This window comes from Rosa rugosa, chromosome 4 (assembly GCF_958449725.1).
Source record: "Rosa rugosa chromosome 4, drRosRugo1.1, whole genome shotgun sequence".
Taxonomy (NCBI): Eukaryota; Viridiplantae; Streptophyta; class Magnoliopsida; order Rosales; family Rosaceae; genus Rosa; species Rosa rugosa.
The window spans coordinates 13,209,749-13,225,722 of NC_084823.1; the positions used below are offsets into that span (position 1 = coordinate 13,209,749).

The 15,974-nt window shown below is 39.0% G+C and overlaps 1 protein-coding gene and 2 long non-coding RNA genes across 3 annotated transcripts in view; 1 reads left to right on the forward strand and 2 right to left on the reverse strand.

Annotated features, from left to right (window-relative positions):
* LOC133741984 (uncharacterized) overlaps positions 1-15,974 on the reverse strand; it is a 78,724-nt gene that overhangs the window by 57,822 nt on the left and 4,928 nt on the right. The gene's annotated exons all lie outside the window — the stretch shown is intronic.
* On the forward strand, positions 1,456-3,694 carry LOC133741976 (uncharacterized). The gene is made up of 2 exons (XM_062169677.1): positions 1,456-2,272; positions 2,579-3,694. The coding sequence occupies exons 1-2, from the start codon at positions 1,635-1,637 to the stop codon at positions 3,306-3,308; spliced, it is 1,368 nt and encodes a 455-aa protein (XP_062025661.1). The 5' UTR covers positions 1,456-1,634; the 3' UTR covers positions 3,309-3,694.
* LOC133741985 (uncharacterized) lies at positions 13,569-15,962 on the reverse strand. The gene is made up of 4 exons (XR_009862292.1): positions 15,757-15,962; positions 15,307-15,478; positions 14,154-14,210; positions 13,569-13,767 (listed from the first exon to the last, which is right to left on the reverse strand). It is a non-coding gene; the product is annotated as an uncharacterized LOC133741985 (long non-coding RNA).

Here is a 15,974-nt window from a genome sequence, read left to right on the forward strand (position 1 = left end):
CTTAAAAAAGTCTTAAAAATTTGTATGATCCCAACATATGCTGTTTGAATATCGATTGATCAGATAGTCAAAAGCTTATATGCCTTTTCTAATTTCAGTTCCTTCTTTTTGGTAATGCAAAGAGGTGGAGAGTTTGGTAATGCAACACTATTAGAAGTAATCTCGAGTCAACTACATTTTTCTTATGAGAAATCATCTTTACATAAATGAGAACTTTAGCACTATGATTCTTGGAGCCTCTCCTTCACTTTCATAAATGGGAGGTAAAAATTGTGGTAGGTTTTCGGGTGTTATTTACCAAAATGACCAAATGTCAAATGCTTCCAATGAAGGTAATGCAAGGTAATAATTTCTGGTAAAGCAAAGGTAATAATTTCTTGTTCCATAGTGCAGGGCAATCTGGAGAACAATCCAGAAGGGAATTAACTCAATTAAGGTGCAAAAATGAAAAATCTCATATATTTAAGTACAATTATGTAGTATAATAATGACATCAGTATGACATGGTGAGTCGAAAGCAAACAATCAAGGGGTGAGTCACAGGCAGCAAAACCCATCGCTGACAGCCACGTGGCCAAACAGGGATCCATCACCTCGTGAGTTAACAGAGGGGTTGGTATTCTTATTAAAATCAGGATAAACCAATGGAGAGATCACCAATGGATATCATTTCATGCCTATTTAATCAGACGGGGCCCACCCGTATCAGGCTGTTATCGTGTGCGCAGGAAAGTCCACGTGGGCCGAGCACACAGATTCGGAGACACAGTGAGTGAGAGAGCCGCTGTGTGTGTGAGACTGAGTTTTTGCATAGAGCGGCGGAGATTCCCTTGTGGCATATATCAGTTCTGTTCAGATAATCGATTTATTTTGATTTTGTACTCAATCGTGTTCAATCGTCGGGTATGAATAAATAGATTAAATTAAATTAAAGAACAAATTAAATGTGTCAAATTTAAATTTTTTATATTTATAAATAATAAATTATGATTATTAATGTCTTAACGATTTTCAATTTGATTGAAAATTTACAAAAATTATTAGTTCATGAATAGATTTGCTGAAATACTCACGAGTCTCACAACAGCTGATTAAAATTTTCCTTATGAAGTCCTCGCTATAATAGTCCCTCATTAGAGCTTCACTCCAATATCATGTTCAATTATCGTTAGATGTAATAAAAAAAATTAAAATACAGTTTAGAACGATCAATTTTCTCCATCATTAAAAAATAAACTCAACGATAATCGCACACAATTAATTGACTACATGAAGTGTCACGACTCTATACACACATAGGGGATACTAGGCAAATGGGTAAAATCGTCATTTAGCAACCCCCAATTCTACAAACCTCAAAATGCCGTCAACTTCAGTCCGACTGGCACTTGCGCCAGCCTGTACCCAGCTGTCTCCCAAACTCCAAAAAAATTTAAATAATATTAAAATCTCCCCTGCGTTTTTAGTCTATCTCTTTCCACACTTTATTGTTTAAGGAAACTCAAAAAGCTTGGAGTAGAGAAACAAGAAACCCCAAAACCATTTTCCAAAATCAATACCACAATGTCTGCTCACACTCTGCTCTTGTGATCTTCCCCGCATTGCCGACTAGAGATTTTGATTTCGCCGCAGCAATGGATCCCTGCCCATTTGTCCGAGTCACAGTGGGCAATCTGGCCCTCAAAATTCCGGTGGCTTCGAAGCCGGCGCGCACCGTCGTCCACCCTTCGTCTTCGCCGTGTTTCTGCAAGGTCAAGCTCAACAACCTCCCGGTCCAGACCGCCGTCGTGCCGTGCCTCCCACCGGAAACCCAAACCCTAGACGCGAATAGCCACGGTGTAATAGCCGCTACCTTCCACCTCAGCAAGTCGGATCTGGACCGGGTCGCGTCCAAGTCCATCTTCGCCGCGAAACTCTGCCTCAAAATCTCAATCTACACGGGGCGAAGGGGCACCACCTGTGGAGTTAACTCCGGGAGGCTATTGGGCCGGGTTTCGGTCCCCTTGGATCTGGCGGGAACCGAGTCCAAGCCCAGTGTGTTCCACAACGGGTGGGTTTCCGTCGGCAAAGGGGCCGGGAAAGGCTCGGGTGCTCGGATTACCCAGTTTCATTTGAATGTCAAGGCGGAACCCGACCCGAGATTCGTGTTTCAGTTCGACGGTGAGCCGGAGTGTAGTCCTCAAGTGTTTCAGATCCGAGGCAATATCAGACAGCCCGTCTTCACCTGCAAATTCAGCTTCAGAAACACCGGAGATCGAACCCAGAGATCCAGGTAGGTTGCTCAACCTTTTCCCTCTAGATTTTGCTTTTAATTTTTGAAAAATATGATTCTTTATGTTTGATTCGTGGGTTTGAAAGCTTTAGAGTAAAGCTCACAATTGCTCCTCCGCTCCTCACTTTACGACTAAATGCTTGAATCTTCAACCGGACTCTGATCCCATTAAAGATTTTTTGGCCTGTAGATTCCAAACCCATTTGTACTTTAAACAATTGGTTCATTTTCATAGCTTTTACCTACTTTTTCAGTTTCAATCTCGAATTCCATTTCCTAATTCCCATTTTGCCCTCGTTTTTTCAGGTCGTTGCAATCGGACCAGAGTAGCTCCAGAAGCTGGCTGAGCTCGTTCGGGAGCGAGCGAGAGCGACCCGGGAGGGAACGCAAAGGCTGGTCCATAACGGTCCACGACCTATCCGGGTCGCCGGTAGCCGCCGCATCAATGGTCACACCCTTCGTGGCCTCACCGGGTTCCGACCGGGTCAGCCGCTCCAACCCCGGATCCTGGCTCATCCTCCGACCCGGGGATGGAACGTGGCAACCATGGGGCCGCCTCGAGGCCTGGAGAGAGCGCGGCGGGGCCGACGGACTCGGGTACCGGTTCGAACTCATACCCGACTCCAACGGCGGCATGAGCGCCGGCGGCATTGTTCTGGCCGAGTCGACTCTGAGTTTAAACAAAGGCGGGAAGTTTGTTCTGGACCTCGGGTCGAATTCCGGGTCGGGTAACCGCGGCGGGGCTCCGGTTGTTCCGAACTCGCCGGCTTGCAGCCCGAAGAGCAGTGGGGACTTCGGGTACGGGTTGTGGCCGTATTGCTTGTACAGAGGGTTTGTGATGTCGGCGCGCGTGGAGGGTGAGGGCAGGTGCAGCAAGCCTACGGTGGAAGTGAGCGTTCAGCACGTGAGCTGCACGGAGGACGCAGCGGCTTACGTGGCCTTAGCGGCGGCCGTTGATCTCTGCATGGACGCTTGCCGGCTCTTCTCGCAGCGGCTGAGGAAAGAGCTCTGCCAGCCGTCGGATTTGCTCGGATGATGATGCGGCCACTATGCGGCGTCGTTTTGTCGTGTTCAGTTCTTTTAGTATTGATGTGAGTGGGATTTGGTGGATTGGATTTTGGATTCCGATTCACCATGAGAGGTTTTTACTGTTACTAGTTACTACTAACAGAGTCCAGTAGTGTGTACAGTGAGTGAAAAAGAAAGAGAGATTAGACAGGGCACGCTTTGTTTTTACTTGGGTGGCTTGTGTTTAATTTTTTTTTCCCCCTTTTATTTTTTGAAGTGAAGGGTTTGCTTAGTTAATTGTAATTTCCTTGGTGGGATAATGTAGTTGCTGACTTGAAAAATTGTCTTTTGTTATTTTTGTTTTATTAATTAATTAGCTGAATGGATGGATGAGCTGTAATGTAATTATTTTTACTTGCCCATGCCATTACAAAAAACAATTGTGTGCCTTTTTGGTTTTTTGTTTCCTTTCTATAAAAGATAACTCTAATCGGTTAAAAGTCGAATGCCCATCTCTCATTGTTTTGAATTAGAGCAACAGCTGTATTCACTGAAACGTTTGCTTCACGTAAAACATGGAATGTGACCCTTTGAATGAAGAAGTAAGAAGCTTGATCCTCCTTAAAATAGTTTTGGTCATCTAAGGTTCGAAGCAACTTAATCAATCAGTAGCTTGGAAATTTCTTTCACTTTTATACAACGATAACTATCCACTTCTAAGCCATGTCCTTCATGCTTCGGCTAAAGGGATGTATGTAACCCCCAACTCTTTTGCACTAGCAAGATTGAATAACCCCCAACTCTAGTGCAAAAGATTGAATTCTCATGTCCATGCGAGACTAGCATAAGAAGCTCGAAACCAACATAAATTTATAATTCAAATATGCTTCAGTTGGTTCGGTTCATTCCACTTTAGTTTTTTAAATGGTGTAACTGACACTGACTGGTACTGATAAAAGATCTTTCGACGCTTAAATTAAGTTAAGTAATGAACTTTACAATTATACCTAATTTGAGGGGTGTGACATCCTATTTACAATAAACTAAGTTAAAAGGTTGTCAAATCCATTATTGACGTGGAAGTCCCAGATTAAGACAGGTCACTGTACCAGTAGAGACATTCCATGATTGGGTCACATATGCTTTTAAGTGTTTTCGAGAAATCCGAGGAATATACCAATTAGCTTGTCATAGACAAGTTCGATAGTAACGAGTAATGATATCAGTGTTAATATAAGTCGGCTGTAATTGGTTCGGTTCAATCCACTTTAGTTTTTAGATTGGTCTAACCAACACTGATTGGTACTGATTGCTCAAATCAAGTTACGTAATGGTTTTTACAAAATAAAGGTATAATCGAGTTACCTACCAAGTCCGAGGGAAGAGACTTAAAAGGTAGTGCAATGTCATGCTGTGACTTGGTTGTGTAACAACGCTCGGTACCGTGGATACCTCTAGGGCTTTCTATCATGTGAAGTACTTAACTAAGGTTTGTTCTTTGGTTTTGGCTCCTACCAGCTAAGCAGATGGACTTCTTTCGGGGGAAAAAATGAATGGTCTTGCACATAATGACATGAGCATCGAATCTTGGTGAGGTACTTGACCAAGGTTTATTCCTTAGTGCTCGTCGGTGCTTCTACACCATAGCAAGTTGCGTCCTTACATGTAACAATTTTTCACAAAATTATAGTCTAGCTCGGACAGATTACGAAATTATTTACTTTTTATATTAAATACACTCAGACTTTATAGACTGTTAAAAGTCTGTATTGAATACACCCGAATTTTTAAATTTTATGGACTTCTTTAAAAGTGTCACTAATTCCATATACAATATACTTCTCTTAGAGTTAAACTTTCTATTTGTCCTTTTAAAAAAAAAAAAACTATCTACTTGTTGGAGTTTTTTTTTTTTTTTTTGAGGAGTTGTTGGAGTTAACTTTAATGTGTATACATTTCTACATATTTTAGGGAATTGACTTCAAAAAGAAAGAAGAAAGATAGAAAGAAGTTGAGTAAGAAAAAAGGGTCCTAGGTCCACCGATAGGGTGGAGAGAGGTTGTTGTGGCTATGGGCGGGAAGGGCGTGCACGTTATGTGCCCGAATCAAGTTCAAGAAGAATGAATACATACACAGATTTATCAATTTAATTATTTGTTAGTAAGTGCATCAAGATTATGTTGGATGATAGCTGTAATGCGCTTTTGAGTAAAGCATATCTTTTATTGGTTGGTAGTTTTGACCATGTTTATCTGATTATTAATATTGAATTAAGTTTTCATAATCAATTAATTTTAATTTGTATTCAATTATGCTTAACTGTCGTTAGTGTTAAAATCTAAGGACATCGACTAATAAGCATTCTAAACACCTTGTTGCTACTGGATCTGCGCTTCAAAGTGAGGCAGAAGCATTGCAAAGTTGGCTTGCTTTTGACAATTCACCAAGGCTGAAGGTATATTGAGGTGGAAAGTGACTGTGCTCTGTTAGTCTCTGCTATGAATCAACATGAGGGGGACAACTCTCAGGTTAGGTGAATTTTGAAGGATTGCAAAGATTATATTGAAGAAGTTCAACATATTTACTGTAAAGTAAATAGTGTTACTCATAGATTAGCGCATTTTTACTATTTATAATTATGTTATTGATTTGTTTTTAGATGAGCCTTCTGAATTAATTTGGAGATGTATTTTATGAGGATTATTGTAATGTATTTGATAATGGTAGGGTTTAAGTTTTATGTCCTCACGATGCATATTTCTTCAATAAATAATAGTATGGATGTGAAGATGAGTCTCTCAGCGTGACTGAATTCTAAATCTCATTTAAAAAGAAAAAATTTATCATTAAATTTTTTTGAATTTAAAATAGAGAATTAGGCGATATTAGCACCTCATTAGCGGTCATTGCGCGGAGCGCCTACCCTCCCCAAAAAAGGGAAGGGACCACTACACCCGGAAACCCACCGCCCGTCCCTCTATTTTAGTTTATTAAATAATAATAAAAAATAAAGTGTATCATTAAATTTAAATCCAACAACAACTGAAACTGTTAATTAATTAATTTATATTATAGTATTAATGCTATTCGGCGCAAAATGAAGGAATCCATGTTTGGGTTTGGTGTGACTTTAGGAGATGGCAACTGGCAGCCACCATAATTAATTTAAGGGAGGGTTTACCCCTCAGTCTTTGCTTACTTCCAGATTTAAAATGTGGTAGAAGGCAAGGCAGGTGTGTGTTAGGGTACACACCGGGACAGAATCGAAAATGTATAAAGTATTTTGGAAAAATTGAATTGAATAGGTTGGTGGCGTGGGGGTGTGGGGTGCGTGCTCTGTTACGCAATTTGATTTCTGGGACTCAATGACTTCAATTATTTTGGAATTTCCACATCCAGAAAATTTGATAATTTTCTTGAAATAGAAATCTACAACCGACGTTTTGGGATGTTTACTGATGAAGGTTCATAGTAAAGACATTAGGTAAATTTTTCTGATTTGTTATCACAGGTAAATAAAGTAATTGATAAGTGAAATTGGACAAATACTATTGAATGTTTCATTTTCTTTTTAGGAAAATTCTGGCGCCACCTCCCCACCTCCTATACATATTAGAGCAAGTTTACCCATTAGGTCACCGGGTCACCAACTATTCACTGTTTTTTAGTGTTTATTTTCATCCTCTGGGTCACAGGCACAGTTTCCAAACTGACCTGGGTCACCAAAATCACTTTCTGGGTCACTTTCGTGACTTGCAAACTGATCCGGTGACCCAGGTCAGTTTGGAAACTGTGCCGGTGACCCAGAAGGTGGAAATAAACACTAAAAAACAGTGAATAGTGGATGACCCGGTGACCCAACGAGTGAACTTGCTCTTAGAGCTAGCATGGTGAGCTTAGAGGGAGTGGCCTTGACCATTTTTCATCAATTTTGTGACTCTCTCCGCTAGTCATGCCACGGCTTTACTTTTGCAGTATTGTCAACAGACTTTTGAGTTTCTAAAGCAGTAGTTAGGGACATTCTGAAATAGTGCACCAACACTCTGTGTAGGCTGTGTGAAAGATCATGACGGTGATCTTTTCATGCTATATTAAGCCTGAGTGATGATGTTGGGTTTTATAATGCTAGTTTTGGGGTGAAGATGCTGGATTGTTACTAGAGTTCTGACTTCGCATCATTTTCTAAACTTAGGCTTTTGTAGTCCTCTGCGGAAAGAGTTCTTACCGCCCCAATTGTCCCACAACTCCACTAGCATTTTTTTTTCTGAGACTTCACCTTTCGATATTGGTGAGCTAAAATGAAGTTCCAGTACGTTCATGAATAGTTTTACATATTAGAGTTACATTTTCAAGTTGTTTTTATAGGTAGTGTCGTGTTGATTTCGCTGTTTGTAGAAACAATAAGGTAAGTGTTTTGAGATCGTTCAACACAAGCAGGAGATCCAGCATTCGCATAGAAAAATGGTGATCAAATAAAGTCCGTTCGTGCCCTCACTTTGGATGCTTTACATATTATAGTATAGTTGAAAGAATTTCAAGAATAATTTTGGCTTTCTTAAGATTTGTTGCTCAATCTTTTATTCGTCGACACGTTTATTTTTAACACGAGTTGAATATTTTATCTAGAAGAAAAAGAAAAAGAAAAAACTAGGAAAAAAAAAAAAAAAAATATATATATATATATATATATATATATATATATATTCGATTAATTACAGAAGAAAGATTAGTGCTTCAATCGATCAACACAAACAGATTTTGGTTTTGAATTAAATCAGACTCTAATATTAAAACATCTGTTAATGAACTTATTTTAAGGAGAGTGGACATTGGCATGGAGCCATCGAGTATGGTCCCGAGTCCGGCAGTCCCTCCCTAGTTATGGTCACTGCAAAAAGCCTAGAGTAGTGCAACCAAACCAAATCAAGCCAACGAAGCCAACAGCACTAGTTGGATAAATGATGATGATAATAACAGCAACAAACAAGGCAATACAAATTCCCAAATGGAGTCAAGAGTCACGTTCACGAGTGTCCTACTGGGACATGCCCAGAGCTGTCAATAGCTTTTTCTGTTTGGGGGAAACAACAGATAAAGAACTAAACGTTAACAAGGAACTGCCTCCCTTACTCTCTCTCTCTCTCTAGGTCTCTCTTGGTGGGTATCACTCAGTACGTCTCTCAATCTGGGTCTCCCAGAGAGGGGTCACATGAGCTAGGACGTTATGGTCGTCATTGTTATTCTGTCACTCTCTTTCTCTGGATCTAACCCACACTGGTACCACTACAACCTAACCTATTACCTCCTTTACCGTTGCACCAAGGCAAAATTGACCAACGGCTTCAACAACTTCTCAACCGATTAGTTTGCGTTTCCTCGTTCATCCTTGATGGCTCTGTTTGGTTCCAAGGTAGATGAGTTGAGTATATACCATTTTTGATCCAAAGCAAACCTACGTTTTCAGGTTCTCATTGTTGTTATATTGTGCACCTTGAGGTCACCACTGTCCACATCAGCTAGCCAAGATATGATATTTTTCACTACAAAAAGGAAGAGTCTGCAATGAACCAACAAAATTGTAGACCAAGGGGGCCCCACTGACGTGGCCGTTTCACATCCTCAGGAATTGCTTAATTATGGTTGACCGTGAATTGAACGTTAACTGTAAAAGTGTTGACGTCATGGTGAAACAAGCTGGGCGTAATGGTATTTCGCAGCAAAATATCTCCATACCCAGCTAGTCATCTGCCTCTCACGCCTCACAAATATGTGGTACTGCCCTTATCGAATCTATCTTTCCCCCTACAGCTGATTAGAAGCAGAGAGAGCAAAGCTATCCCGTAATCAGACAACCATCATTGTGGGTCAATACTGCCGACTCCTTCAATCTCATCCTTGTTATGCAGATGAATCTTGATTTGTGTTATTGAGTTTGATTTTGTCACGTAAGAACGCCCATTCCTCAATGATAAATCGTTTGCGATTTGGTGTTTTCTTCAGAGGGAATTTTGATGTGTAGAAATTATAACCAACAAAGAACTCATATGCAACAAAGAAACTACTTTTGTGCAAGACATCTCATGACTCATCTGGGAATAAAGAGATGAGGATTGGCCATTTTGGGTTACAGGTGGCTGGAATTATAACAAATCTTGAGCCAAAACTACTTTAAAGGAGAAGTCAGCAGCGAACCCCTTCTTTTTCCTTGCATTTTTCGTTCTTTACCCTTTTGCAGGGTCGATTCTCATATGGCTCTTCTTTGGAATCAGAAAGATCATCCTGTTCCTCTTCTCCTTCATTCACTCTACTCCTAGCTCTTCATTCGTTGCATATGGAGGACGATGGATACCACTATTTAGTCTGCCAACCCACACTCATCCCCTACATGTGATCTTTTTGGCATATCGTACTATACATGTGGCACAACGATCGTAGATAAAACCTAATGATGGAGAAGGTCTTGGATATGACTGTTAAGCTCTTACAGTGATTTTCACGTGAAATTCTGAAAATACCCTCACTCACCCCTTACATGTGATCCTATTGGCACACAATGGCGTAGCCAAAAATCTCTCTTAGGAGGGTCAAACTTTATTAACTAACAAATTATATTCATTTCTAGTCGTCCTCTAAAAATGAAACAATCTTTTGCCCAAAAAAATATATATATTAGTATAATTAAGAAAATTTAGGTGTAATATTTCTTGTACTAATGCTGAAATTGAATGATCCTTAAATCATGTTGAATAAATTTTGGGATTTAGGATGAATGATAAATATAGAAAAACTTAAGGGTAATGATGAAAAAGGTCACATTAGAGTGTGAAATGATAAAAATGTCACCTAGTTTTCCACTTGATAAAAAGGTCCATTATGAATTGTTAGTAATATTAATTTAGTCATTTTAAATAATAAAGTAATGTTAAAAAAGGTCAGTTTTTAATTTTTTGATTCCCATTCTATCCTTAAAGGCAACTCTCTCTGTCTCTCTCTCTATCTTCTCATCCTCCACGGAGAACAGACCTCTAGAAGCGGTTCCCTACCAGAGAACCTCGCCCGCACCGGAGCTTACTCGGATCTCTTAGTTTTCATCACTGACGGCGAAGCCGGTATCTACTTCTACAGTAGCGCCTCTGATTTGTTATCCACAATTGGAAGCAGGAGACAGCGAAATGAGCCAAGACGCCAAGAGAAGAGTTCTCGGGACTGTGCCGACGAAGCCGAATTTCGACGACCGGAAACCCTCGCCGGCTGTCACCACCTCCACCAGCAAGCACGTTTGTTGTGTTAATCACTGGATTTGATTCGGAAATAGGTTTTTCGCTTAGGGAATTATGGTTTTGTTCAGGCATTTGAGACTCATAGCGTAGAGAAGGACGTCGCGAAAGGAGTTTGACTCCAGGCACGGACCTATCTGGCATTGCATTGTCGGTCGCAATTTTGGTAACTCCTTCAATTTTCAGTTTCATTCTCTGGCCTTCTTTTTTTTTCTGTCGAGGTGTTTTGGTCAAGATTTAGTATGTGATAGAATTTGAGTGATGGTGAACAAATCTAATGGATTGTGTTGTGCTTTAAGTAGCAATTTTGATGAGAATGGATAATGTTGTTTGAGAAGGAATAGATCTAAGCGTTGATTAATTCCAGGGTTACAGTTTTGTATGGCAATTACAGTTTTTTAAATTGAAAAGTATAATTGTAGTGTTAGGATTTTGTGTGGTTCTGAATCATGAAGTGTTTCGATAAGTAAAGATTGTGTTGAAGACTTGAAGTAAATGTGGAATGTGTAAATCCTCATTGTTTCATTTGATGATTGCTCAGATTGGTAGAAATGAGAATTTCAAAACATTACTGAAATAGAGAACTGAAATCTTTGCTTCCTGTGTAATAATCCGATATCAGAAACATTATAAAGATGTTGTTTGGGTTTAGAACTTATCTGATAAGATTTCGTGTGGTTCTGAATGATGAAGTTTTTGTTTGATAAAAGATTGGCTTTTAGGTTCGCTTCGATCTCGGGTTATGGTTGTCGGTTACGGGTATTTGAATTGTTGAGTATCTATCAGATCTAAGTTTTTGTTTGATACTACTTGAATGGTCCAATATGATTGTTTAGTAGCTGAAACTTTGATTGTTACTCCCTTAATTTGGTTTTAGATTTCTCTGCTTATGTTACCCAAATGATTTTCCCATTCACATGGAATTGTAGAAGTAAAAGGAAGAGTATGGAATTGTATGTGCTCGTCGCAAATGCATTTTACAGCAAAAGGCATTGGCATTGATAAGATCGTACTATTCGTTACAACTCTAAGTAGGTCAAACTACCTTTGAATCCTTTATCTCTCAAGTCTGGTTTGTCACCATCTAGCCAAATATTCTTCATTCCACTTCCTGGATAAATTTTGAGCTCAAGGTTAGTTACAGTTATGATCTACTGAGCTCTCATACCATGTTGTCCAGTTCTTAACTACCTCTCCTGGTTTTGTTTTCCATTCTAGTGAAATTATTTGGCTCTAACTATGTATTTATTTTTCATTTGTTTCATCTCATTTATAATCTGTGTGATCATCTGTTCAGTTTTTGGTATATGCAACTGCGGTTTGTATTTCATGGTTTTACTACATCTGATTTTAGTAATTCTGTAAACTCTGAGAACTCAAATTTGATATGAAGGTTTATTATGTTTAAGCACGTTTCTTTTCAAAACAGATGCTCTAGTTTGTTTACTCACTCTGTACTGCAAAAAGAAAAACTATTCTCCATCTACAAAGCTTTTTCTTTATGCATTTACAAGTTTGAAATATGAAGTTTTTTTTTTTCAAGAGGCTACTGATTTCTTCTTAACTATATGATAATGATTCGAGTATTTTCACCTCCTCAATGTTGAACCCAGATTTATTTTAAGAAATGAATTTCTTATCTTTCTTCCTATTTTAGTCCAAGTTTGGGCATACTTTGTCAAAAGTTTTATATCATAACCATAACACTTCTTGACCTTCAATTGATCGTTGCAGCTATTTAGCCTTGCCCTAATGTATATTTCCTTATAAAGTGTGCTGTCAAGCATTGGACTCTTTGTCTGTCTTTCAACAGTATGAATCAGATGAAACTTACTGTTGATATTCTTGTGCTGTGTTCATTGTATTTGCTAGCTTTAAAGACAGTCATGTATCATCTCCACTCAAAAAAGCTTTAAATCTTCAGTCAAATAAAAAATTGGAATCGAATTGTTTTGTTTCATAATCAAATACAGAAATAATTATATCATATTTCAACTTATAATTTCAAATTGATAGTGACTTGGCTAGAAATTGACAGTATCATGGTCAGGACGTGTATAATAATGACATGGTAAGTGACACACAACTTGGCTAGTGACATGATCAGTGACTTTGTCGATGACTTGAGGTTAACAATAACTTGGCCAGTGACAGAGCATGTGATATGACCAGTAACTTGGTCAGGGATTGACAGTGACTTAGCCAGGAATTGACAGTGACATAGTCATGGACGTGTATAACAATGACATGGTAAGTGACAGACAACTTGGCTAGTGACATGGTCAGTTACATGTCAGTTACATAAAAAGGATTGTCAGTTACATGATCAGTTACATGGTCAGTTACATGACCAGTAACTTGGCCAGCTAGTGATCTGGCCAGTGAAGTCACAGGCCATGTCGTTGTCAGTGACATGGTCAGTCACATACATTGTAAGTGACATGATCAGTTACATGGTCAGTTACCTGGTCAGTGACTTAGTCAGTGACATGCCAGTGACTTGGTTAATGACTTGGCTATCAACTTGTGATCAACATTAGATATGACCAGTGACATAGCCAGTGACATGTTCATAACAGAGACATGAGGTTAACAGTTACCTGGTCAGTGACTTAGTCAGTGACATGGAAATAACAGTGACTTGGCCAGTGACTTGGTTAATGACATGTAATTGACAGTAACTTGGTTAATGACTTGGCTATTGACTTATGATCAACATTAGATATGACTAGTGACATCTTCATAACAGAGACATGAGGTTAACAGTTACCTGGTCAGTGACATGCCAGTGACTTGGTTAATGACTTGGCTATCGACTTATGATCAACATTAGATATGACCAGTGACATAGCCAGTGACATGTTCATAACAGAGACATGAGGTTAACAGTTACCTGGTCAGTGACTTAGTCAGTGACATGCCAGTGACTTGGTTAATGACTTTGCTATCAACTTGTGATCAACATTAGATATAAAAATAATTACAGTGACTTGGTCAATTCAGAATATGCCTAAAACTTGAACTGCTGCAAAATGTCTATAAAAATAATGTTTCATTAAAGAAAACTAAACATAGAAGTGACACCATAAAAATATACAAATTTAGTAAGCTAGAGTTTACAATTGGTTATGTTTCTTCTTCATTATCCTCTTCTTCACTTTCTTCCCTCTGTTTTCTTTTACCCCGGCCCATGTGTCATGTTTGTATATTCTGTACAAAATTGTGAAAATGAGAAGATCATCAGTGATTTTGACAATAGTGACATGGTCAAAGACATGTTCATGATTATGACATGAGCCACTTGAGGTTAACAGTGATCTGACCAGTGACCTCACTAATACTGCATATAACAACACATAATTGGTATTTGGTTGAAAAATAAATAAAAGTGGTTGGTTGAATTTCAGGTAGGTTTACGAATGTCATAATTAGTATAACTAGTAATGCAAAAGCTATAAAGCAATGAAATTAACCACAAGCTACGTAGCTAAAAAAGCCTTGACACTCTAGGAAAGAACAAAATACTGCAAGCTAAGCAACTAAAAAAGCCCCAATTCTCTGCAAAAGAACAAAATGGCGGGAGTACGGAGTACTACCTTCAAAAGAAGGCAATTGCTTATGTTCTTTTTGATTGGTTCCTCCACTGGTTGCAGCTAGCATAATAAACAGATTATTACAACCACCGAAGTCCAATAAAAATAATGCATTTCTTCATTAAGCTAATCCATGGAACTTCTTGCATAATATAGCAGTATACAAACTCTAATTCCAACTCCAAGAAGAGGTTGTGAACCACCTGAAGGATGAATAAAAAATAACCACGTACAAGGTTCTACATAACCTCATCTTTCTTTTCGGTCTCAGCCTCTTTCTCCTCAACCTTCAAATTCTCGAGAAGCCCAGCAGCTGCACTAGCATCTTCATTTTCTTCTTCAGGCTCTTGGGACTCAGCAACTTCCTGGAACTTATCCATGAACAACCTGTTATCTGATACAGAAAAAGAACGACCAAACATCATCAATAAAAAGCACACACCAAGTGTACATGAAAATTGTAGAGCAATTGAACTGTATTTAGGATAACCTAACTAAAAATTGTCAAAGCAACCGGTTTTTCTCAAGAGTTAATATAATGCAGAGAATATAACTAAATAGTCAGCGGTTTATACAAAAAAAAAAAATCAAAGTTTAAAGCTGGATCTTGATTCTGATACATTCAGAAGGAAGGCATCTTTGATTTTAGGAATGCCACCACCAGATTTTAAAGATGATATGATCTGATCTAGCATGCTGAAAGAAGCTGAATTACTCAAAACCAACATAAATGTACGACACAGGAATCTATCTTCTATCTTCAGTGCAGTATTATGGTTACTGACTTCTCCAATGACAAGGAAAAAATATGACACACAATTAATTTTTAGAACTTAAACCATGAGTCCCCATAGATAAGGTTGCGCGTATAGAGAAACATAAGACTGCAGAAAATAATGCTCTAGCTACATGCCACATAAGAATCAACATTCAGCATGAATTCAAAAATTTAAACTCCAGGTTTTTTTCCTGCCAACAACAATCCCTGTAAACAACTATCCATCAAAACTAACCCTGTACTGCATAAAATGTCACCGAATCAAGGAACAAACATACAAAATCTATGACAAACCAATTCATGACACTCAAACTCTAGTCTTCCTGATCATTAAACAAAATTTAAGATTAGTCCAGAAGGCCAAAGACAGAAAGTCACCTCTCCCAGCCACCCCTGCATCAGAGAGGAGCACTATGCCAAGCCCAACCACACAGAAGGCTGCACCAAACAATTGCCATAGGGAATATCGAGCGCCAAGGAAGATCCATGTGAGAATTAGCACCCAAAAGCAGGTAAGTGAACAGGGTCTGTGTAATCGGCGTATCCAGACCTGCATTCACATCGAAGAACCATAATCAAAATAGAAAAGGTAAGAAATTTGAAATGGGTTTATGTGAGAGTTACCCAAATTGACAAGCTTGTAAAGAATCAATAACCAGATATCAAAGCAACAAAAGAAGAGGCTTCACACTCGAGTTTCTTCTCCAAATTCTCAGGCAACAAAGCAAGTAATCTACCAAACAGAAGCACATAGATACATTCTAGCATGTGAAAATTCGAAACAAAAATTGATTAATAATATTGAAAAACTGAAAAATCAGAACTTACAGTGATGAGGGGGTGGATCGCGGCGGCGGCCACGAGGCGTTTAATTTCAACGTCGCCGGATCGACCTGAACGATCTAGAGCGATCCGATTAACGGCGAGTCGTCACCGCTTCAAGAATTCATACACCGATCCTCAACGACGCGTCATTCTTCGCCATTCACACTCTCTCAAGGTATGTGTCTGTGTGGAGGAGGAGAAGAAGAATAAGCGAGAGAGAG